Genomic DNA, 26,585 nt, shown 5'->3' with positions numbered 1-26,585 from the left:
GCATTTTATGTAGACATGCACAAATGAAGAGTTCCCTGTACGCATTTTATATTTAAGCATTTTTTTATTTTTAAAGTTTTGCTTGGTTTTCATTGTAAGGTTACTGTTCCCTGCATGACGCAGCATACAGATTAGAACACTGCTATGGCACAGAAATTCATGCTAACTTGTTCTAAAATTACAAACTAATTAGACTTCGTAGAATATTTCAGTATAACACTTGGAGTACCATTGTACGTTCCTCACTGCAGTGCTGTTGCTGTTCTAGTTATGTCTTTCTTACTAATATAATATGTAATGTTTGGATTGAAAGATCAGGCTGTATTGGTCTTTGCACTTTTAAAAGAAAGTTTTCACTGTGCTTTGTAAACGTTTGTCTGAAATTACGAGTAGTTTATTGGACTATCTGTATGTTACTTCAATTTGCCACGTCTGCTCACAGCAGACCTCTGGAATGCGGTGCTTGGATGATAGCTCACAGGGCACCTGAAAAACAAAACAAAAGGAAATATTTTTCACTTATTCAAACATATTCCTATAAGCAAGAACAGCTTGGCCTGTATGCACACAGCTAAGAAACTTGCAGCAGTCAGAAATAGCACATATAAAGATCAGGGCAACAAACAAGCTTTTAACTAATTGTTGTTTGAAATATTCTGCGCTGTTATCTGCCATACCACTCAGGTATGAAACTGCTCATAAATTATTTTAAACATTACTGCAGCAGCTGCTAAGTATTACATGAGCTTTAGGAGTAGGCAACTGGCCAATAAATCTTTGTGTGCTACCTCAAGCATCGAGGTTCCCAAAGTTGAGGGCCTCCGTATGCCGTGAGCAAGAACTTGCCAATATTTACCAAAAAAGCTTGCTAATATCACAGGCCTCCCATCGAGCAACACTACTGTCTATGCCATATGGTGCTGTGGTTAAAAGTTAGTTGCGCACACATTCTAATGCCAAATTTAAAGGCGTTACAATATCCTGTGCATTTTTTCACATTTTCACAAAGTTTTTGTAGTTCTTACACATCTTTATTGTAAGTTACAGGGTGCAGATGTGCATTCTACTGAACGTTTAGCACAACACTTTACTGACTTCAACATGCCACAGAAGGTGGCAGGAAAACATGCTGTGTATGTGTACCTACAGCAAACTGAATGGTAGCAGCATCTGCTTCACAAGCATGAAAAGGTGTTATAGCATGGCGAGTTGCTGAGGCTTTATCAAAATTGGACACACAATCAATAAACTTCATGTGAATACATTATTGCAATCTTATGCTTTCTGAACAGAAAAATGAGTTGACTGGTGTTTAATCTAAGAGAAACTGCATTATACTTCATCACGTGCTCGTCATAGAGCAAAATGTGGGAGGCGATCGACATTTGTATTAAGCAATCACCTTCCATCAATGCTGTATCCTTTAAGAGTTTTCAGTTGCGTTGATATCCTGCAACTGCTTGCTCCTATTAGATTCAGCGGTGGTGTTTAACAGGCTGGCGTGATGCTGGCACGTAAGGGAGGCGGGCTAGCTTAGTATGTAATCAATGATTAGCTAACTTCCACTACCAGCGAATAGCATACTCTAGTATCTGCACTGCAAGTGCAGGAACTGGAAGCTCAGATGTCATTGTTGCTACCTTAATCTGATAACACCACAGCGGTGCAAGCGAAAAGCGTTACCATGCCATGCCATCATTGGTGTGCTTTCCCTAGTAAGCTACATAGCGCCAGCCCACATGCCCCAGCATGCCTGACAATATTATTGTGTATATCTTGTGTTGCTAATAAGCACAATGGCATGATTGCCTAGCCCGGTATACAGCTTTGTATCCATAAGAATCCGGCCAAAAGCTCAACAAATCAGACAGCAGTCCAAGACAAACTAAGATACAGGATGCCAGTCAAAGGATCACATTGTGCAGTGCAGAACATGCCATGAGCTCTCATTTGATCTATAACCCACCACAATCAAAACCAGTACCAGTTGAAACCCAAACTGCCAAGTCACACGTACAGCAATCATCAAAAGAAACAACCACTGTGTCCATGCTTTCAGCTGAGTCTGGGACATCTAGTTGGCCTTGAAGCCGCCACCATTGCAGTAACAGTCAAGAATGCATTGGCATTAACAAGACATAGTAAGACCGATTGGAGTGCTTATATTAAAGACAAAAGTCTGTCACTACAAGAATAGTGGTTAAAAAGCAAGATATTTGTTGCACACGCAATTGTGTTGAAAACGCTATGGCCTGAAAGCCAGAAATTTAGCTATGTATCGATCTTGCGACATAGCGCATTGTTATACAACTTTTGTGTGACAGCATTACTTAGACTTTCTGCCTAAACCAATTTCTTTAGGTGGTTAAAACCTTTTCGTACAACCACCGCGAGCGCATTATTCACAGTAGAAAATCTCAATTCAGTGAAAGTGCAACAAATAATTACACTATGTCAAAAAGTGGCTGTTTCAAAATTGCACCAAGTGTAGTGTGCCTCGAGCTTGAAGCAAGCCTCCTTGTAACATATCGAAAATCTGAGGTGGTAAGCGTATGGTACCACAAACCACAGATGTATGCATAAGTTCTAGGTAGTACTCCGCATTGTTTGCGTGTCACGGGAAGCTTGTGTATTAGGCAATCGATAAGTAATAAAGAAGAGGTAAAAAAGATTCTCCACATTTGAGATAGATGACGGCATATGACCAGCTTTGTCTTATCAGCTGAACAAGAGCAGCGAAAAAGAAAAAAATGCAATGCAACAGAGAATGCTCCGTTTTCAGCTGTGCTACCATGGTGGGCTTGCAACTACTTTACTGGGCTGTCTTTTATGATTCAGCAGCATTCTATACCACATTACCAACAAGTGTAATTTCTGTTACATATAAAAGAGACCGGCTTCCACCCTGAAGCCCACGATCTCTTGGGACACACATTGAACTTGCCACATTAAAAGGTTAATGGCTTGTGGTTCACTTGAAAAATTGAGCGCTCATACTGTGACTAGGAATTTAGCAGCTACCTAACAGAGCAGCAAATTTTATTGTCTTGATGGGGGTATTTTTAGGAGATGAATTATGGTATGCAATATATAATTGTGCTCAAGAAAAGGGAAGAATTTAGGTGTGCAGGTACTAGTGCGAGAAATGACTACATAATAATTCAGGTAACCACAGCCTTCTGTTTCTCTCGGGTGGCTCGTTGACACCTTCATGCTCCTCAATGATGTTCCTAAAAAAGCAACCTGGCTCGAATAATATAGTCGTACAGAGAATATATTGCATAGTCACTCCAGCTTTGTTTATATTTGTCTCAGAAGAACCAAATTTAGTTACAGTGCTTAAAAGTGAGGGCTCCCCGGATAAATAAAACATTGTGTCCTGGAAATGGCACACGTACACAGTAAAATGGTTGCATATTGCACAAGCATATCCTACAAATCACAGTGCAGTGACAGTTTTTTACGCACCTTGTAAAAGCATGCAGGTCAAGTGCATCGTTGTGCGATCCAATATGTAGCAGTGCAGCAGGTTCCTACAGCTCGTAGGCTTGACTCCAGAATCCGCATAACCTTCAACAGCAAGAAAGGTTTAATTTATTGCGATGTGAAGGTTCAAACGTGTGATTTACAGTGTCATGTGGAATTGAAAGAAAGACTCACACATAAATCTGTGCCTGTTTGTACAGATGTCATGTAGTTATATCTCATGTGCTTACATTGTTATATTGTTAAATTCAGGCGGGAATAAAACCAGCAGCTAACATCAGACTACCTGGGAAATTATCACCAAAACCTAAATATGTAGTGAATCGAAAGAATCGATTATGAACGGTCTAAAACCTAGGCCGCGATTTTGTAGCGATGCCTTTTCCGATGCTACTCATTTTCCTCAGTGGTCGGACTGACATTCCGCCATCGTTATTGACTAGAACAGCCAGCCGTGGACGGTGGGTTATAAGAGAGGCAAACATCGAGCGGAAAGCATCGCAACAAAATTGCAGCCCTTATTTACGCAGTGCTACAACCCACATATTTTGAGAAAAATCGCAGGAGCTGACATCCTGTTCTTCAGATGAAAATATTAATGAAAACGAGCGCCTGATAGACATGCCTCGATTAAAAAGAAATTTTGCTGTTGTAATATCGGTCTATATATTTGCCGTGCACGTCGAAGAACAGAAACAATGCAGACAGGTTCTCGCGAAGCTGGGCTTCAAACTGAACTGTATCAATAAAATAATCCTCACACATGCTAATATCTGCTGAACTGTCAAACACCGCAGTCGCGTTCCAACTCGCGATGCCCACGACACACCTACATGCATTACACACGTAATTTGCGGAAACGATATCCACGGAAGAATTTCTTGCCGGGAAACTACCGAGGAAACAAACTTTCAGCGTTTACGTAAATATTTGCCTATTAAGTCTCAACAATCAGCGGTGGTAACACATCACTGCAGAAAGCAAGCGGTAAGAAATAATACTTTTCACGGAAACTCCCATCGTGAAACGGTTTGCTAAATGGACACAACAACATGGGCAACATACGCTCCGAAAGCGCTCAGTTGTCGTTGCACAAAGTTTACTCCATGAACCATAAGCTGCGAGAATGCGCGCAAGCGTCAGACCTGCTTACCTTCAAGATGTGAACAGCAAGCGCTCCTTCGTCTTGCAGGCACCACGCGACGACGCTCTTTCCAGCGCGAACACTGTCCAATTGCCCATGAACACCAGCCCACAAAAGCACTTCAACAAAGTCTTCCACGCACCATAATACGAAGCCACAGTACAAGGTACTTCACGAGCCAACGCGGACAGGCGAGAACAAAGGCAGCTCGGACGGGCGCTGTAGTACACGTACGACACCGGCGTATCACAGGAAACATAAGGCGAACTAATAGCGTTAGACGAGTCCAGAGGTTTCCTGATGGTTAATGCACACGATACGGATTACAGTTTGTTTAGGCACTTCCAAAATATGATTCAATTACCATGGAACTGTGACGAGCACTCTCACCGTTCACACAAACGCAACGTGGCCCAGCTCAATATATCATCCAGTAATATTACCGGGCATAACCGTCACTAGGGTGCCTAAACGCGAACACCCGCTCTCCGTTTAGGGTGAGGACAACCACGTCGTCTGCTAGCGCGGCCGCCATTTTCTTGTGCGCCTGCGGAGAGCGGGCGCACATCGAGGCGACCTAACTTTCACTAGAATCACTGAAAAAACCTTCAACTGCCGCAGCGCCGCACTGCGGCTAACAAGTCAATTTAGCCTGCGAGATCTACATTTGCTTTCAGGGCGTGCAGTTTGCAAAAGCACGGCCTTCAAGATTTAATTTTGTTACTCAGGGTAAGTCGTAGCTGGATGGAAGGCTGCTATTTAAACACAGCTCATCGATGTTTGAAGTGCCGTAGTGTGCTGCCTTGTTTTTTTTAAAGCATATACAGATATAGTAGACGAACTATGCGCGAACTTTTGCCGGCGGACACGAGACAATCAGCACGCAGCATGTGCAACTCTGTCTGCTTGGGATGGCGGACGGTGTACGGGAAGCCGCGATAGCTGAGAGACCCACCGATCAGAAATCCCGAATGAGCACACATATACACGCTTCTTATGGCGCCCAGTGGCGTGTTTTTAAGAATGTGAGGCCTTATCTTGAATAGTTGGAACCACATTTCCTCGTAGCGTAAGGAATAAAGGCGACAAAACGTGGCGATGGCTGGCTTACCGCGGCAGCGGAACTTCGCCCAAAGTGAAACAGGCGTACTGCTTGCACGCTCGCGTAATCAAACAAATACGGCCATGCTCCGCACACAACTTTCATACTCAGCCAACTGACAATTATAAATTATTAAGTTGTACGCCCAAGCAAGCATTTACGGGATCCGCGCTGCCCTACTTCTACCCCTGCCAACTTCAACAAAGCAATGACTCGTACTTGTGGTCAGCACGAAAGCGACACGGACAAAAGGAAGAAACACAGCAACACGGCGCTGCTTCTTCGGAGTGTTTGTTCCTTGTTTCCGCGTTGCTATTGCGCTGTTGCTAAAAGTACGATGAATCGTAACGAACTTGCTATCTACTTTCAACAGCAAGCGCACGCAGTTTTGAAAAGAAAGGTGCTTTTAGACCGCAGGTTCTGCATTGGTTAGTGAGCGAACTTTTGTGTATAATTTGCGTGTGTAGTAGAGAAAACGTATCATGACAAGGCCGACGGCTGAAAAAAGAAATAGCGTAGAAAAAGCAACATGTTACAAAGTGCTTCGAAGACCACGGTAGGTGGAGCCGTGGCAGCGTTTCCCAATGTTCAAGTTTTTTTTTTAAGTTTAGAGTATCAGAAACGTTACAGATATTCAATGTCACTAGATTCTTTTGAACTAGGCGTTCTGAAAGTGAGCGGCAGCTCCAGTTAGCTTTGGAGGTGGCAGCGCATGCATTTTCCGCTGACGACTGCAAATAAATCCTACGAGCGTAATATAGAGACACTCGTAACGTACTTATTAGATATTTACGTGTAATGAGGCTACCATGAAACAAATATAACACCGCCAGCAGCTACTTAAATAGCAGGTTGTAATACATATACGCTCGCCGCAAAGCGGTGGATTGGCCCCGGAGGGTACCCCCCCCCCCCCTCTTTTTCGGTTCATGTAGCGCAAACTATCCAACACTGCGCGTCGTGCCACCGCGTCTCCAGCCGCCGCGCAATTGTTATTTGTCGTGATAGATAATTCGCTGCATGAGCCTTTGATGTACGTATGTACTGTTGATGACGCGCGTCGCCGTCAATGCGGCCAATATAGATAGGGCGGGCGCCCCCCCCCCTTTTCTTTTACTTTGATACGTCAGTAGCTAATACATCTTTCAGGTAGATGAGCTATTGGTAGCATGTGTTAAAAGATAATTACTGGGTGTACTCTGTTTCCTGGATGTTTACTGTTTACTGTTTACTGGACTCGAGAAAGTACACCGCCAGGTAACACGGAGTGTACACACAGGTAACATCCTGCTGGTAACATATGTAACATAGTGCTCATATTTCTGTGATAATATTAATTCCAACTAGAAGCCATAATGCTCACTTTCTTCGACTGAAAAAAAAAGGTGATGTCATGAAGTTTACAAGGAAAAGCATTTTACAAACTGCATAAGCCACAGTGCGCTCTACCCGCCGTGGTTGCTCAGTGGCTATGGTGTTGGGCTGCTGAGCACGAGGTCGCGGGATCGAATCCCAGCCACGGCGGCCGCATTTCGATGGGGGCGAAATGCGAAAACACCCGTGTGCTTAGATTTAGGTGCACGTTAAAGAACCCCAGGTGGTCAAAATTTCCGGAGTCCCCCACTACGGCGTGCCTCATAATCAGAAAGTGGTTTTGGCACGTAAAGCCCCAAATATTAGTATTATTATTTATTACAGTGCGCTCACTGCCAGATGTGCTAGTGCATAGCTGTGTGGTAAAAGTCGCACTGCACTGTGCTAGCAGCAAAATAAATCATTCTCTTTTACCAGCAAGCACACCATAAACTTGCAATCATCCCCAATAGCAAAAGCCCTGATGTCTGCACTTTTGAATATGCCAGATATATAAAATAAGTAGATTATTTCACAAACTGCAGGCGAAGCGGAGCATCCAGGTGATCTCCTGCGATGAACATGAAGTACGCTTGGTACGAGAACCGTCTTAAACATTCAATCAGCTTTATTTCATAGCCTAGTTGGCACAAAACTGTCATGCAATTCTTGCATATTAGGTTAAATACTTCAGATTTTTGCATCTGACTTGCTACTGGAGAATAGAAGGTTGAAAAACTATTAAATACTTTATATATGAAGAGAATGCATGACATAAGACACTATACACCATCCTATTTCATGGCATGCTCGATTTTTCGCACAATATAGCCACAATTAGTGCCGGTCGGCATGCCTCTAGTGTAAGGGTGGCAAGCTGTGCCTCTTCCCTGAATCTACCAGTGACTAACACACGGTACAGATAGATCTGACTGTACAATTTGCAAAAGATGCTCACTGCGCACATTGTTACCTACGTGTGCACTCAAGTGCACATCTAGGTAACATCCCGCCGTAAACACAAAGGGCACATCCTACAATAACTGTAAGAAGGGTTGTTTTGTTGGGGCAAATGAAAGGATAAGTCAAGATTTAGTGCTTACCATGACTCTGCTGAGCGACACGCAGTACAGATAGATCTGCCTGTATTATATGCACAGACAGCTGTTATGTGCACTCTATGTCACCTACATGTGTATTCAAGTGTACACTCAGGCAACACATAGTGCACATCTAGTTAACATCCTGCCGTAAACATAAAGGACACATCCTAGAGGTCTAATAAAGGTCACTTCCTCGAGGTATACGTTAGGATGAGTAAACACGTGGTACACACAAAGTTGGCGTCCCGGAGGTCACACAAAGGACAAGGAATCATAAAGGTCACATAGGGCACAAGAAGGAAACATAAAGGAAACATAAAGGCAATGGCCATTTTCATAGGGGTAACAGGAATATATTCATAACGTCGCCCATCGACATCGACAATGTCCCTCTACATAAACAAACACAAACATGCTACAATCCCTAATATACGTGCAGAGTTATTGCTCAATCGTGAAGTCTGAGCTGGTCCATTAAATTTGTATGTTTTTTCAGGTCTGTACAACTTGTATGAGACGAAATTGTATTTCAGCAATTGTTTCTATTCGACATCAGTTTTTTGCTAATATGAATGCAAGCTTATGATGTTCCCTGCTGTGGCGTGCAGTAAAAGGTGCGAGACCTTCGTGAAGCGTTCTTCTCTTTTAGTCTCACAGTTTCCATCAAACCTTGTATTGATGCGAGAATAATGCGACTGTTATTATTAACGTGAAGTGCGATTGTCATTTGTCATGTTCCGTCACGTCAGCTGTTTTCAATCTATCTATCTATCTATCTATCTATCTATCTATCTATCTATCTATCTATCTATCTATCTATCTATCTATCTATCTATCTATCTATCTATCTATCTATCTAGCCAGCCTGTAACGCTGAAACAGTAACAGAAGTTGTCTACCTGCTTGGGCCACTAGGTATGTGCTGATGGTCGCGATTCCATCGTGCTCCTTCCATCTTCATGATTGCAGCTTCGCGATTTGACTGTCGTCATGCCATAGTCCTCAGGCCTTGTGCCCCGGCGCACTGGCACAAGTTGTCTAAAATATGGAGGACGCTTAAGTTTCGCCTTTAAGATTGGAACGAGATAGCACTCAAAGATCCCTGACTGCTTTTCAGGCTTTCTGGCAACTGCAGCTTATATAACCGTATTGTTTACCGGGAAACGCTGGCGGTGAAAGCTACCCATGAAGGCGAGGTTTCTTGTAGAAACACGGCCTCTTGCGTGTGGCCCGCTGTTACTGTTTCGAACTTTTAATATTTTCGTTTGAGGAGATCTAACACAAAAACGTATGTTCTGTGGGTTTTTTTATATGCGATCTATTTTTTGGCTGTCATTCTGATAATTTCGAGGAATAACTTTAGCAGTAACCGCATCGCATGCGTAATGCGAAGACGTGGAATTATTCTCCACCTGCAGCAAGTTTTTTGCGTCCATTTTGGTTTCCATTTATTTGTCATTTCTTCAATTCATGTATTAAGTAAAATAATTTTTCTTATGTTATCCACGGTGTCAGTATACGTCGGCTTCTTATGATATATTTGTAACGAATGAAAGACAACCTGTAAAAATTTTGGTGATATAAGAGTAACTGAGTTTGCGTGGTTCGAAGTAATATTTACTGAAACAACGGTCGAAGCTTCACGCGGGACGCCGACGGGGGATTTGGTGCTGCGACCCGGGGACCTTAACCCTATAGCGTTAAAATAGATTGGGCCACTAAGTATGCATTCTTGGTTGTTTAATTATGGTGGTCGTTGCGTCGTAGTCATTGCAGCTTTGTAATCAGACTCTTGTCATGCAGTCGTCGTCATGACATCGTGGTCAGCCTTCGTGCATACGCTGGCCCAACGCCATCGTCATACCGCCATGGGCGTTCCGTTGTCGTCATTCTAACTTCGTCATCCGACTCTCGTGATGCCGTGATCGTCACGTAATCGTCGTTAGTGAGTCGTCGTCACATATTCGTCTTCATGATTTTGTTATCAGCCGGTCGCTGTGCCATCGTAATCGCTCTGCTGGCGTCATCCCATTGTCGTAAGGCCATCGTCATCTACCGCCCCTCGTAGTTCCATCGACATCAGTCTTTTTTCGTCATTCTATAGTAATCATACTGTTGCCATTCGATCGAGATGATGCCGCCGTTGTCATGCCATTGCCATGAGATAAGCCCTATATTGTGCGTGTTGTCAGACCACCGTCGTCATGCTGTCATATCGTGCCCTCATCATCACTCCAGCTTTGTCATTCGACTGTCGCTATACTGTCATCTTCACGCCATCATTGGCATAAAGGCTTCATAATACAGTCGTTACGCGCATTGTCATACACACGTCATCCCATTATACTCATAATGTTGTCATGCCATCATGGTCATTGTGTAGTGGTCATACAGTCATCATCGCGCATACGTTATCATGCTGTCGACGTCAAGCTGTCGCGGTCTTTCCATCATCGTCAATCTAACTTCGACTTATGACTCTCGTCATGCCGTTATCATCACACAAGGGTCGTAATACCATTGTCACCATGCCGTCTTCATCATACCACTTTCATTCATCTATCCACATTATTCCTTGTTCGTCATTCTATCATAATCATGTGTTTGTCCTTCACTCCTGATTGTGCCTCCGTAGTAACGTCATCGCCGTCATTGCGTCATTGTTAGGAAGTCCCTATCATCCATGCGTTGTAACGCCGTTGTGGCCGTGTCGTGATAGTCATACCAAATTTGTCATTTAGTTCTCGTCGTACTATGGTTGTCACACCATCGTCGTCATCTCATTTCCTCATGTCATCGTCGACCCGCTCTCGCCGTTATACTGTCATCATATACCGTTACCACATACGGGTATAGTAAAAAAAACAATTCGGAACTATAACAAGGGTGACTATACTACCATTAATGCTGACCTAGACATTTTTTTCAACAATGCACTTCTCCCTTCCTTTTACAGTAGAATGGTCGAGGAAAACTGGGTACTCTTTCGAGACAAATTACAGTCATTAGTAAACCAGTACATGCCATTAATCAAAATATCCAACGATAAATCGAACCCATGGTTCACCTGTTTCCTTCGCCGTCTTCGAAACAAAAAGAAACGCTTATACACTCGTGCTAAACGATTTAACACCCCATGGGCTTGGGAAAAATACAATCAATGTTTAAAAAACTACAACTCCGCGTTATCCGCTGCTAAAGATAAATATTTTTCACATGACCTTCCCTCTCTTCTCAAATCCAACCCTAAAAAGTTCTGGCAAATTATCTCTCCGAACCGCGACAGTAATCACATTTTTTCACATGATAGCGACCATGTGCCCTTTCAGACAATGAGTGTCCTTCATGCTTCAACACATATTTTTCATCTATATTTAGTACTGAAGATCACTCCACCCTACCTGACGTTCCCGATTTAGACTATCAGTACATGACACTCATCGACATTACTATCGACGGCATTGTATCTCTTATAAACAATCTTAAGTTATCTAATTCTTGTGGCGTCGATGAGATTAATTCCAAAATACTAGAGAACACCGTTTTGACTTCTAGCAAAATAGTATATCACATTCTCAAACAGTCACTAACTTCAGGAGCGCTCCCGTCAGATTGGAAGACTGCGAAAGTAGTTCCCATATTCAAAAACGGTGACAGATACTCGCCAGATAACTACCGGCCAATTTCGCTCACGTGTATTTGTTGTAAAATGCTCGAACATGTAATAGCTTCTCATATATACAACCATCTGGAATCAAACAACTTTTTTTTCACTAATCAGCACGGGTTCAGGAAGCGTTTGTCATGTGAGACACAACTTTTAGAATTCACGACTGACCTGCATTTAGACATGGACCATAGTGTACAGATTGATAGCATATTCCTTGACTTTTCCAAGGCGTTTGATCGCGTAGCCCATTGCCGCCTAATTTCAAAGTTAAATGCACTAAGATTGGATTCACTGACAGTAACTTGGCTCCGGAACTTTCTTTCTAATCGCCGACAATTTACTATCGTTAACAACCTTTCTTCGCCCCTTTCCTATGTCACTTCCGGCGTGCCACAAGGTAGCGTTCTTGGGCCGCTACTATTCTTAATATACATTAACGATCTTCCTATATATAATAACTTAACATCCCGAGTGCGAATATTCGCAGATGACTGCATTATTTACCGCGCTATAACCAGCCCCGATGACCACCTCTATCTTCAAAACGACCTTCATCTCATATTCTATTGGTGTAACACTTGGTTAATGAATCTTAATTCGTCTAAATGCAAAGTAAGTTCTTTCACCTGTAAACACTCAATCTCTTCCTTCCAATATAACGTAAATAATAAGCCAATTTCTGTAGCTACTTCCTACAAATATTTAGGCATTAATCTCGCACCAAGCCTTTCCTGGCCCATTACATTACTACTATATGTGCTAATGCTTCAAAATCACTGGGGTACTTACGCCGAAACCTACGTAATTCGTCCTCTAACATCCGTAAGCTAGCTTATCAGACGTTTGTTCGCCCCCAGCTCGAATTTGCCTCCCCAATCTGGTCACCCTATCATAACAACCTAATCAGCTTATTAGAATCAATTTAAAATGGGGCCGCCAGGTTTATCTCGCGTAACTACACCTGCAATTCAAGCATCTCACAAATAAAACTTGATATTTCACTTCAGCCACTAAGTACTCGACGAGATTTTGCACTCATATCATTATTTCACAAGTACGTTCATGCGGATAGGAAATCTTCTTTACGGCTTGAAGTCGCACCTTTCACATCTCGCAGATTACATAATCACCTCAGCTTCACACGCATCTACGGGAACACACATGCGTTCAACTGGTCGGCGCTTCCTCGTGCCATTCGATTGTGGAACGCTCTTCCTGATTTCATCGTCTCCGAACCTAATCCCGATAAATTCCGCCAGCTCATCATTTCATATTCAACCGCGTAACTTCAATGAAGTGCACGATGCTTTCTTTTTCTCTTTTTTTTCAGTTATGTGCTTTCTTGTTTATGAGCGCATTTCCCTTATTATTCTTGTATTCTTTAGTATAATATAGTTTTTGTACTGGAAGTGGCAACATTATTTTTATTGTTTATTAAAGAAACTGTATTGTTTGTTTTTTTCTAATATGTACACTCCAGACCTCGTTATGTTGTACAATGCTTTTAATACTTGTATAAGATAGGCATATGTTTGTTCAGTGTCAATTAATAATGTATGTCTATTATGTTTTTTATATGTTCTATATACTCTGTTAATCTTATTGTAACGCCCCCCTTACCCAATGCCTCATACGACGCCTGTAAGGACATTGTTAAATAAATAAATAAATATAAAATCGATACGGCATTGTCATCACACGGTTGCCGGTATACCACCTTTGTATTTCGATGGATGTCATACCTTCTTCGTCTTTCCATCGTCGTCGCTGCGTCAGCTTCACGCAGCCGTCGTCATGACACCATGCTCATGGATGACCTTTGCAAGCGACGGTCATAGAAAAGTTCGACGATATCCGAGTACGTCTTACATAGCCGAAGAAGTGAACGTCACAGAATGACCACCGCTTGTAGTAATAAATTTGACTTCAGGCATAAGATGGGTTACATCATTGCTCGAATGCTAATCACTGTACCAACAACAGTCATCGTGAGATGAGTATATTTGAACGAAAGAAAACTAAGCCGTCCATCTTTGGCACCGAATGACAAAAGAGGTGATAGAAAAATTGTGCAATATAACCAACCTTTATAAATAGCTTTCATTCATTACGAGAAAGCGTTTGATTCAGTCGAAACCTCAGCAGTCATGGAGGCATTGCGGAATCAAGGTGTAGACGAGCCGTATGTAAAAATACTGAAAAATACCTATAGCGGCACCACAGCCACCGTAGTCCTCCATAAAGAAAGCAACAGAATCCCAATAAAGAAAGGCGTCAGGCAGGTAGATACGATCTCTCCAATGCTATTCACAGCGTGTCTACAGGAGATATTCAGAGACGTGGATTGGGAAGAATTGGGGATAAGAGATAATGGAGAATACCTTAGTAACTTGCGATTCGCTGATGATATTGCCTTGCTTAGTAACTCAGGGGACCAACTACAATGCATGCTCACTGACCTGGAGAGGCAAAGCCAAAGGGCGGGTCTAAAAATTAATCTACAGAAAACTAAAGTAACGTTTAACAGTCTCGGAAGAGAACAGCAGTTTACGATAGATAGTGAGGCACTGGAAGTGGTAACGGAATACATCTACTTAGGACAGGTAGTGACTGCGGACCCGGATCATGAGACTGAAATAATCAGAAGAATAAGAATGGGCTGGGGTGCGTTTGGCAGACATTTTCAGATCATGAACAGCAGATTGCCATTATCCCTCAAGAGAAAAGTTTATAACAGCTGTGTCTTACCAGTACTCACGTACGAGGCAGAAACCTGGAGGCTTACGAAAAGGGTTCTACTTAAATTCAGGACGACGCAACGAGCTATGGAAAGAAGAATGATAGGTGTAACGTTAAGGGATAAGAAAAGGGCAGATTGGGTGAGGGAACAAACGCGAGTTAATGATATCTTAGTTGAAATCAAGAAAAAGAAATGGGGGGGGGGGCATGGATAGGACACGTAATGAGGAGGGAAGATAACCGATAGTCATTAATAGTTACGGAATGGATTCCAAGGGAAGGGAAGCGTAGCAGAGGGTGGCAGAAAGTTAGGTGGGCGGATGAGATTACGAAGTTTGCAGGGACAACATGGCCACAATTAGTACATGACCGGGGTAGTTGGAGAAGTATGGGAGAGGCCTTTGCCCTGCAGTGCGCGTAACCAGGCTGATGATGATGATAAAAAAGAGGCGTCATTGCTTTCGAGGTATCTGGACGCGTGAATATATTGACTTGGGCAGTATTTTGTATCATGATGCATGCCTTATGTGCCCGATACACAGTGTGTATATAACAGCTGATTTTGTTGATGTAACCATAACCTTGTTTTAAGAACAGCATCTGAGGAGAAACTTCCGCAGTAACAGATACGACAGCATGTTCCGTTGTTACGATCAGAAAGCAGCAACCGAAAAAGATGTTTTGCTCCTGCCGTGATCTTATCTCGAGAACAGACAAAAAAAATTTTAATTAAGAGCTCTGTAAAATAGAGTGGCCGCAAGACGTGGGTAAGTAGAACTCGCGGCCACTCCGTTCGCGTTGATAACAGCGCTTATAGCAGACACGTCCCTATTTAGTTTTGCTTTATGTTTGTTTCAGATCCGCTATGTTGCCTTTTTCATCAAAAGGGATCAGAAGAGACGTGGCAGGATATGAATAAGGATGTTCGATTTCACATTTAGCAGAACTACTGAAGGCATTCTCTACCAATGGCTTATATTTAACTAGAGTATAGGTTAATACTAAGATGCCAATATAGCCCTGCCCCCCCCGCACTGAATGTTTGGCATGAGTAATATACAAACGAACGAAAACAGGCTGGTCAGTCGCCTGCCAAGAATCACCGGAACTTATGAAATATGCCAGTCATAGTGGAGTTAATATATTTCATTTATGGGCATAAGTCTCTCTCAATGCTGAGAGCAGCGCGTCGCTCTACACTACTAAAGTTTTCTCAAGAACACGTGGACAAAACTAGCACACACCACTAAATGAACTGACGCTTGCTAATTCTTACATTGTGGGCAAGATGTTTTTTGTAATAGCCTCCCTGTTTCGCAAGTCGTTGTGAGCAGTTGAAACCAATAAAATAATGCAGTTAGCTGAAAGCGCATAGAGCAATTCAATATAAAGAAAAGCAAGGATACAGGAAAAATTCAGAATCAATCATCGTCCATCCACGTGCACTGCAACGTCTTCATGGCCAACTCCAAAAAAATACTGGACATGCCTTGCGGTGTTCTTTTTCTTTTTTTGATAAATTCACTGCTACCACTTTTTACGCAACCAAGCACAAAAGTTAAATGTTGTACTGTGGAAACAGAAGAAAAGAAAACGAGACGCATTGGTACTACAACAGTGGTGTGGACGCCACACGGCGTCGTCATATTGCACAAGAGGGCTCGTCCTGGCGAGGCAGTTTGCACCGGGTGCCGTTTATTTTTTTTTTTAGTCGGAAGGAACGAGTTTTTCGATAGCCCGAGTGCCTATACACTCCATTTAAGTCCTCTTCACCGCCCCTAGGCGTGCGTCTCTTTTTTCTCAGAAGAGAATTCTCTTTCGAGCCAAGAGAGCGGTCGGTGAAGCTCAGCGTCTGCTTATCGCGACGACTTTGGGAAACAGAGGAAGGGAAGGAGGAGGTAGCGGGAAGCTTCTCATGCTCCTCACCGTAAACAGAAACGCAGAGATCATTGAAATGCGTGGCCACGTTTCCCTTCGACAAAGGACGTATTTTGCGACCGCTTCGCCACACGTATTCTTCATCTTGTGTAAGAACGTTTTTTTATTATTATTTCCTTCGTTATAGCATTTCTGTTCACGCTAAAGTTATTTTTTTCCATAATAAGAGAAAACGCGCGTTCGCTCGAGGAAGTTCCAAAGGATCCGCGCCAGATTCCATGCTTGGAAAATGAAATCCGCGTGAGCGCCGATGCGTGGTGCCCGCTATGGCTGTGACAACGAAGCGCTTCCTTTGTGCTCGAATTTGCGCTCGAGAAAGTAGCGCGAGATTGGAGGCGCACTGAGATCCCCGCTTGCACTGTCCTAATTGAGAAGGGATCTGTGCTCGGCAGCGGAAACCCCGCACAAGCGAGGTGGCGGTAAGGCGGGCGCAGCACACTGAGTCGAAGAGCTGGTCAGACCTCGTCCGCGAAGGGGTTCCTTTCACAAATTGCAACGAGCTTACGCGCCCGGAACCCCATGATAGAATACGAAACATGCTTGCAGTGCCTGTAGCGCCATCTAAAAGATCACCCTATCGCCAGGTGCGTGCACAAGTACAGTTTTCCTACATGAGGAACACATATACTTAGACAAAGCAGTTGAAACAGATGCTTTTCTGGGCAAGCGACGCATTTGCGCGATGCAATTAGAAACGCTATCGGAAAAAAGACGTTAAACCACGCAGAAACAACTGGATGCCACTGCTGTTATGAATAAATTCCCATTTTCTCTGCGTGAGTCTACAACTTGAAACGGCGCAATCCACGAAGACGTGCCCCAGCAATGTGCCACAGGTCCCTGTACCACGCTGCGGTTTGGCAATATTTCATCGCATAGATACGTCAATATTACCTTAGTAGTATCAGACATAATATTACTTTAGTAAATGAAACCGTAACTAGACTGATTTCAGAAGCAGCGATTGGAGTGAGAAGATACGCACCAAGGGAACCAGTAAGTAAGCCCTCGCAAACCTGTAACAAATGACCTAATAAATAAACGAGAAAGCATGAAAATGTCCAGCTCAAGAGGTCAGGTAGAATTCACGGAACTAATAAAACTGATCAACAAGGAGAATGTAAGGGATATTCGAAATTATAACGTAAGACTGAGGAAGCAATAAAAAGTGGATGCGTTATGAAATCAGACAGAAGATAACTTGCCATGAGAAAAGCAAACATCTATGCTCTGAAAGATAAGCAGGGTAATATCATCAGCAATTTGGATGATATAGTAAAAGCCGCGCAAGAATTCTATACTGACCTGTACAGTTCCCGGAGCAGCCACGCTACCTTCATTCAAAGCAGTAATGAACTGGTTACAGAGGCTCCTTCTATAACTTGCGATGAAATTAGCAGGGCCTTGCAAGTCCAGCCGGGGAAAAGGGGCAGGATGAGATGGACTACCAGTCGATTTAATCAAATATGGAGGAGACATAATGTGTAAAAAAACTAGGGGCATTTTTTACGAACTCTCTATCGACTTCAACGTTATACTAATCCACATAATAGGGAGACGCTAAATAACTGACATATAATAGGTCCATTAGCTTGTTTTCAGTATTGTGTAAAATATTAACCAATATAATTTCCAATAGAGTAGCGGCAACACTTCAGTCAACCACGAGAACAGGCTGGCTTCAGGAAGGTAAATTTTGCAGTGGATCATATCCATGTCATCAATCTTCTAATCGAGAAATCTGCAGAGTACAATCAACCTCTCTATATGGCTTCCATAGGTTATGAAAAGGTCATAGATTATGTCCATTTTACTTGACATTAGGAGAAAACAATGAAGTTGAGTAGGTCATCTAATCCCTAGCATGGATAACCGGTGGACCATTAGAGTTACAGAATTGGTGCCAAGAGAAGGAAAGGGCACTCGAGGGCGGATGAAAATTAGGTAGGGTGATGAAATTCGGAAGTTCGCAGGCGCAAGTGTTAATTAGTTGGCGCAGGACAAGGGTAACTGGAGATCGCAGGGAGAGGCCTTTGTCCTGCAGTGGACATAAAGATACGCTGCTGTTGCTGCATCTGCTCCTGCTGATGATGATCGCCGTTTACTTTTCTTTCTATGGGTTAAAGATTATTTTGTATCCTAGAAAATCTTGGTAGTGAGTGCTATGAAAACGAAAAACTAGTTTTAATATCTCAGCAGGTAAATTTTAACACTTTCTACATATCACTCGAAATAAGAGGAAACCTGATAGCTTAAAATGCTACAAATAAATTTACATTCTTATGGCCACTATTTTTACGGTCTCACACATATACGCCCTCGACTATTGAGAATTTGGAATCACATATATAATCAAAAGCAAAACAAGCCGTCATTTAATAAGCGGTCGAGATTAACCCAGTGATAAAGACCGGGGCCGCACCTTTAAGTTTCGCTGGTTAACCATTTTGTAATTTGATGCGGAGCACAGAAATGTCCTGCCATTTCTTCTACTGGACATGTAACAAGAACAGCTGGTTTGACCATTCGCTCACTTGGTTGCGACAACAACACGCACAACAGACCGCAAAATGTTTCAGTATCTGCCCGACTCCCCCACTAACCTTGGGAATTTATTTCAAGAATTGGGTGCTCTTAGAGGAGCATCCACGGCGCCTTTATATTCGGAGGCGGTACCAGTTACCTCGATAAAAGTTTCTTTTTCTCGGATTTCCAGCTCCAAGGTACGCGACACGGTATATAATATACCTTGGGAAACTGCAACAGTGCAATCAAATTACGAAAAAAACACTGTGAATTATTCCAAGAGGTCAGCAACGAAAGATGGTATTTTCTCACGGAAAAAGAGGAAAGCTCAGCAAGGATAAGTGCCTTCAGCAAGGCTCGCTCATGTTTGGATAAGTGCAACTACAATGTTGGCTTTCGGGACCGTTTCTCAGCCTGCCAAAATGTGAGTGAGACTATCCGTAGCATTTTGTCCTCGATACGCTTTGCCTTTCCCGATCTGAAGATCTCGACTTCGCACTATTAGGCTAGGAACGCCTTTCCTCTTCGCTGGAAGTTACAGCTAGATACAGGATGGCCTACTTTGGGGCAAAACGCAGTAAATATCCGAAATTAAATGGTACTGGCAAGGTTAAAAAAGTCCAATATGACGCTTTCATAAAAAAAGAAGCTGCGTATTGTCCGGCCCGCCATATAAGTATGGCAGCCTTCCACTGAATACAGAGGGATCGTTTAACATCTGGGAAAGTTATTCGCAACGGATGAATATAAGGTTTTCACCAGCCTGCAGTATTTTTATCACGGATATGAGGGTGGTGATTGCAGCGACAAGTATATATGGTGTCCAAGCTAGCATTAGGCAGAGTTGAAAGATGTGCGAATGCCTCGTAGCTGGACAGAACCAACGTAATGTTGTTTGCCGCCACTTGGGGAAAACTCAAATTATTTTTTTGCTTTCCGCCTAACTAGATCATTATTCTTAGTTAATCAACTTCACAAATATATTTAATTGGATAGAAAGTGTCAGTGAGAAAATTGTAGAGTGCCATGAAAAACTCCCGATGCAGTTTCTGTTGCTCGTTACGTGCTACATAAAAGTGTTTCCCGAGAGTGAAGAAAGCTGTGTTCTCGCGAGCCACTTTCACGCTCGGAAAAACACTTCAGTCACTCAAAACAGCCACCCTCACAATCCACAACTGCCTTGAGGTGGCTCGAGAATCTGACCCACGTGAGCTGCTCAATCTCCCGTGGCAAAATCCGCCTAATCTAGTTGATCAGCAAGGCCTCGGTGTTACTGGCATTGGGGGCTGGTTACCTACCCAAACTGGCCCCTCACGTAATAATTCGTGGGATTACAATCAGGGTAGTTACGGGCTCAGGCGTTGGGACCAGTGAAATAGTAAAAAAAAAATATGACTCGCCATCCCGGCCCAGCGAAAGCCGATGTCTAGCGAATCTGCTGAAAACCACCACTGGGCGATTCCACGAGAGATCAACACGGGCCAAAAAATTCATATTTTAGATTTCATTGAATATTTTATATTTTATGCGCATATCACTCGGTAGCACTGAAGTGAACGTGGTTCCTTTTTTAAATGAATAATTTAGGAGGAAAAAAATGACCAGATTCTTCAGTGTGGAGGTGCCTATTTTATGCCCAAGGCATTTTCACAAATTCACAACGATGTGAAATACAATATGTTACAGCTACAAGGAATACATTCTTGTGTGTAAAGCGTAGACGTGAAGAAGGGTCAGCTAGCACTGTTTGAGCCTTCCGTGGAAAGCGGAAGTGTTTTAGAAAAATTCCTTAATTTGGTACAATCTTCAAAAGTTGTTATATTTACGATTTTTTATCAACTAAACCAATCCATGCAGCCTCTTGAAATTCGCTGGACCGTGAGACCTTAACTTTGTAAATAATTGTGCTGAATATTCTTGCTGTATCGCAAATTACCATTTCTAGAATTCGCCTCAAATTTGAAGTTTTGACAAAAATGAACGCTGTTTAAAAATCAAAATAAAAAAAAACCCATCGTAAATTTTTCTCAAAATCTCGTAAACAACTGTTCACAGGCACGTGGAAAAGAATATTGAAAAACATGTTGCATTATTTTGTTTGTAATCACAATACAGCTGGTAGAAATGAGAGCTTTGCCAGAATGCAGCAAGGTTCTAAGAAAAAGGGACATCGGGGTAAAAAGAGCGTGCATAAGGCTCTGACTTGCCTAAACTTGACCGTGATTGCGACGTAAAGGCAGTTTTGACATCATAATTAACACTTCTGCATAAAAGTGCGTTTAGTACACTGCATATTCGCTTGTATGGGAAAAAAAAGCGTCAACTTAACTATTACGTGGCTTATCTTATTTAACAGCAAGTGCCTGCACCTTGCAGCGTAGATAATTTGTGCCTTGTGTTAATGTAGGTTTGTATTTATTTGTGGGCTACAGAATTAACGGTTAACTCTGTATGAATGTACACAGGTAACAGAATGTACAGCAGGTAAATGGCTCTGTAATGTACTGGTCATTACATGAACGTCATTATACAACTTGAGAGGCGGTGGTTGCAGTAGCGATGGTGTTGGTTATGACAGGGTTAGCTGGTAGATAGTGCCAGCGATTGCTTATTTTACCGCCTCTGAAGAAAAAGAAAAAAAGGAACGGTTAGATTACTATATAATGAAAAGTTCACAGTTCCTAAGGATCACCACTTGTCGGAAAGTTCAGTTTCTTAGAAAAGCTGGAAAGAAGCCCGACACTTCCTCTTTCAGATACTTGGGTCTTTTGGGAAACATTACCTGCTTCGCGCACTCATAAGGAAATTGCCTTCTGTGCAAACCTCAAGTAGAGCATTTATTTCTTCATTGAAGTATTGGCAGGACCAGATGAACTCTCGGCCAAACTTGCTGGTATACAATGCATGGGATAGCTGTTGAACCACCACTGACGAATGCTAAACGATGATAGCGTGCTGAGAACACGTCCTCAGTTTACGACACGCTGCAGTACTAGCAGCTATTTCTACATTTTTCTATGGGACCAACTGATCCAGAGGGCCAAATCACGCAGTTCTAATGAAGCGAATCCAATACGCAGTGGCACAGTTGCTTGCCTGTTGACTTACTGACCCGTCGGTGTACACTTGTTGATGATCCGCATATGCCTCATTGAAGTGCTCTAACATGGAGGCAGGTAGAGGGCACAAGGAACTTCGAGCATAGCCGATGTATACGCTGAGAAAGGCGTGATCCCTTTCCAATTACCTGCAGCAGTGCGAGACACTAATACAACGCGATCGCAATTGCTGGCGTCAGGCTCGCTTAACCAAATGTGCCAAGACCGTATGCCTGGAACACGTGGCAAAGATTTCCACTGGTTCTTTTTGAGGCGGCGAAAATTCCCTACTTCCTCCGCGTCTGCATAGAGCAGTTTTACGTTTTTCAGCGTTGCGGTCATCTGCGCCACCATTTCAGAGGCTGACCTAATGACGGTAGTGCTGTCTGCTGTGAGATTATAGAGCGAGGCTTGGTGCTTTACTAAGCCACCAACGCCATCGCAAGCGTTTTTGCCACGTCCTGTGGCCAAAAAAAGCCACTTCGTTGACGCGTGCTCCTTCTGTGACAGCTCGTAAAGCTGATACTTGTTTTTGAAATGGCTACTGGCGCCGTCAGACACGTATGTAACATGTTTGTTAAGCTGGAGTTCTTCTTTCATGCACTCACAGATTTTTTCCAGTGCAAAGCAAGCGTGCGCAGCATCATGACATACGTCATCACTGATGACAGCAAAACACTGAGTGGATCCTCTACTCGTGACGACACACGTAAATAGCGAGACCTGCTTTTTGGGCCAATGGTATGATTGTACCTCGTTCGGTACAACAGCTGTCCAATTCTCTGCAAAGTCAAAGTGAAAGACACGGGATCCGTGCTGTTGATTCCGTTTGGCATCGTGTATTGCTGATGCTTGAGTTCCCCTTATGTAATCATGGGTGATCCACTTGACAAGCCATACTCCAAGCTCCCGCAGAAATGTAGTAGCCTGTGCTGTCTTTTTGACGAGGTCGCCATTTTGCCATACCGCATAGTTTACCTCTGTCTCTTCAGGGATTCCCAAAGTTGTAGTAGTTAAAGCATCCTCATTTGCACAATAATCACAATCGCCCAGGAAACAATCAGTCGTGGGCGAGGTGCAAAGACATAGTTCTTCGAGGTGGGTAATTGTGTAGGCACCTTCAGTGAGCTCTTCTAGCGCGGAAATACACTGTGTGGCATTGGCACAATATATGCAAAGGCACACTTGTTGTTGTGGAGCAAGAAGAACCCATTTCGGCCGGAGAGAATAAAACTTTGAGAGCCCAATAGGTGTATCTGGATTGGCTTCCTTAAAGAGACGATATGTCTCCCGTACCGAGCGGGTCATGAACCTCTTGGCAGCATACTGTTTGTTCCCATCAATCGAAACAGATACTACATCCTTTTTGTTGGGACTCTGCCGAGAACATGCATATTCGTCTTTGGTATAATAGTCCACAGCGGTCTGGACGTCTGATGGGTTCAACCGTGATCTCTCAGGTGCGTCTGGTGCTGACCATATTCCACGTTTCTCACGCCAACGTCGGGATTTGTATATCATGTAGGCTGACAAATTTGGAATGAGAGCTTGAACTTTTCGGCGCTCCAGTTGGCTTGGCAGCAGAATCAACAAGCGCATTCGCTCTTGATACGAAGAGCACATGTCATAGGCTTTTTTAAAGTTGGTAAACCATTCAGTGCACCCGCCGCATTTCGTACCTGAGGGGTCCAAATGGCGCTTGCGCTCTACGAAGTGAGATTTCGACCTTGCAGTGCCACCGAGTTGAATTTGCTTTAGCACCGGGCGAAAGTTCCTTAGTCGCGAATCCGACTTCTGCTGATGGATGTGAGGCAAAGTTTCAAGCGGATGTAGGCACTCCTTTCTACCTCCCAGTTCGTCTTCTTCCGGTAAGAATTCATCAGCTGTTTCAGCAGGGGAAGCATCGGAAAAATAGCGCATTTCTTTTAGTCGCCGGAAGCAATTTTGGCATAACTGGTCGTCATCCTGTGCATGGCGGGCAGCTCGCGGCAAGAGTTTCTGCAGTGCAGATACACCAATGTCTCCAACCTTGCGGAAATTTCTTTGAAGTGGTATTTTCTTTTTGTGCACCTTCAAGTAATCTGCGCAAAAGTCCCTATCACTGCTGTAACAGTGAGCCATCGCACCTCTACTCACATCGCAAAACTACTGCGAACACTGTTAGCGCTTGTCTATGATGAATGACGACTGTGGGATGTGCACAGAACCCTCAGCACAAAACTGGCCTGTCGTCTGTTTCGAGGTCGTTCACGCCTGATACAAGCAGACGTAAAAATAAGAGCTCCTACCTGAACGAAGTGGAGGCGAAAATTAAGGTGTACTAGATTGATTCCGTAGCTAATCCAAATTCCTTTTTTGATAATATGTAACATAACTGTGCCATCACCTATAGGTGGTGTTTAAGGGATGGTACCTACGACATATTACTGGCTCCCCGATTGCTTCCGGCGGTTGCAATCAGCAAGAGCATGACGTTCCAGATTAGCTTGTGTTACCCAAAGAGCGCCATCGCTGGGGCAATAATTTGGACGCCAACTATACCTGAAAAACCATAAACTAAACCATTGCTTCCGAAACAGGGAACACGGTGTCTAATATCGGAGTTGTCGAGCAGAAGGCAGCTCTTGAGTAGACGGCAGACGGCAGCGCATCCGAAACAACGGGAGTGTTCATAGCTTATTCTGGTTAAGGCGGCGGCCGCACTGCCAAAAAATTTCAATGTATTTACTTCACTTGATTCTTCTGCCACCGCCTCCCGTGGATTCACTACCTATTCTGCTACACTCTACCAACACGATCAAAAGCGACGATTTTTACAGCCGCCGCATCTGAAAGCATGAACTAAGTATAGGCGCCAATGATGGCCGAGGAGAAGCACAACTCCACGAATTTATGTCGAAAATTCTGATATCTTAGAACGGCGTGGTTGAAAAAATAATTCTAGTTTACCAAAACTGCCTTTACATCGCAATCACGGTCAAGTTTAGGCAAGTCAGAGCCTTAGGCACGCTCTTTTTACCCCGATGTCCCTTTTTCTTAGCACCTTGCTGCATTCTGGCCAAGCTCTCATTTCTACCAGCTGTATTGTGATTATAAACAAAATAATGCAACATGTTTTGCAATATTCTTTTCCACGTGCCTGTGAACAGTTGTTTGCGAGATTTTGAGAAAAATTTGCGATGGGTTTTTTTTATCTTGATTTTTAAATAGCGTTCATTTTTGTCAAAACTTCAAATTTGAGGCGAATTATAGAAATGGTAATTTGTGATACAGCAAGAATATTCAGCACAATTATTGACTAAGTTAAGGTCTCACGGTCCAGCGAATTTCAAGAGGCTACATCTATTGGTTTAGTTGATAAAAAATCATAAGTATAGCAACTGTTGAAGATTGTACCAAATTAGGGAATTTTTCTAAAACACTTCCGTTTTCCACGGAAGGCTCAAACAGTGCTAGCTGACCTTTCTTTACGTCTACGTTTTACACACAAGAATGTATTCCTTGTAGCTGTAACATATTGTATTTCACATCGTTGTGAATTTGTGAAAATGCCTGGGGCATAAAATAGGCACCTCCACACTGAAGAATCTGGTCATTTCTTTCCTCCTAAAATATTCATTTAAAAAAGGAACCACGTTCATATTAGTGCTACCGAGTGATATGCGCATAAAATATAAAATATGAATTTTTTTACCCGTGTTGATCTCTCGTGGAATCGCCCCACTACAACTGCTGAGAGTGGTATGGAATGCTTCAGAGTAATGGTATTAATGATAATTTAGAGCAATGGTAGTAATGTGTGTAATGATAATTGTGGCAGCACGCGCTGGTCGCGCTGCCGTTTCTTTTCCTTTTGCCGCTCCTCGTATTCGCGCTGCTCCTCGGGAGTACTAACTATGCGTTGCCTACCAGAAGCGCTGCTGCAAAAACACTGAAATCAGCTGATTCTTTTATATAGGAAAGGCTAGTGAGGTCACTTTCCACGCTGCAAGCTGCAGTCACCGCGACACCTTGCGCAACAGTAAAGGCGCGGGTACAGCCCGGCGTAACGCGGGCGCACGCCACTCGCGGGGCAGTTACGCTCCCGCGGCGAAATGTGGACGCCCTCTGCCGCCCAAAAAAGCATCACCGCGCCACCAGCGTAACTGGCGTCGTTCGGCGAGCGCCGGCATGACCAGCGCGAGAATAGAGCACGTCCTTGTCCACATCGCTAGACCAGAGTGCTTCGCGCGCTCCTTTGGCTGGCTGGCCTACAGTGCGCATGCAATGAAGAGTTCAGGCTGTCTGAGCCTTTGATAGAAGAAAAAGCGCTCATTCTGCACGCACTTCTGCGCATGCGCTGCGGCAACAGCTTTTCGCTGCGGTGTTGCGGGCCACGATGAACGTGCCGTGCTGCAGAGGGTGCAAATTGTCGGCGATCCTGGCA

General features: G+C 43.4%; 2 protein-coding genes and 1 long non-coding RNA gene across 4 annotated transcripts in view; all 3 read right to left on the bottom strand.

Annotated features, from left to right (window-relative positions):
- The window catches only part of LOC142573154 (uncharacterized), a 240,980-nt gene that overhangs the window by 172,305 nt on the left and 42,090 nt on the right, over positions 1-26,585 (bottom strand). The gene's annotated exons all lie outside the window — the stretch shown is intronic.
- LOC142571221 (uncharacterized) lies at positions 326-4,818 on the bottom strand. The gene is made up of 3 exons (XR_012825801.1): positions 4,640-4,818; positions 3,469-3,570; positions 326-486 (listed from the first exon to the last, which is right to left on the bottom strand). It is a non-coding gene; the product is annotated as an uncharacterized LOC142571221 (long non-coding RNA).
- LOC142570720 (uncharacterized) lies at positions 22,223-23,680 on the bottom strand. Its single transcript, XM_075679065.1, has one exon. It carries the CDS (start codon positions 23,678-23,680, stop codon positions 22,223-22,225), a length of 1,458 nt encoding a protein of 485 aa, XP_075535180.1.

Source organism: Dermacentor variabilis, chromosome 2, assembly GCF_050947875.1.
Source record: "Dermacentor variabilis isolate Ectoservices chromosome 2, ASM5094787v1, whole genome shotgun sequence".
Lineage (NCBI taxonomy): Eukaryota > Metazoa > Arthropoda > Arachnida > Ixodida > Ixodidae > Dermacentor > Dermacentor variabilis.
The sequence above is the reverse complement of the archived record's forward strand: the minus strand, read 5'-3'. Positions and strand labels throughout refer to the sequence as shown.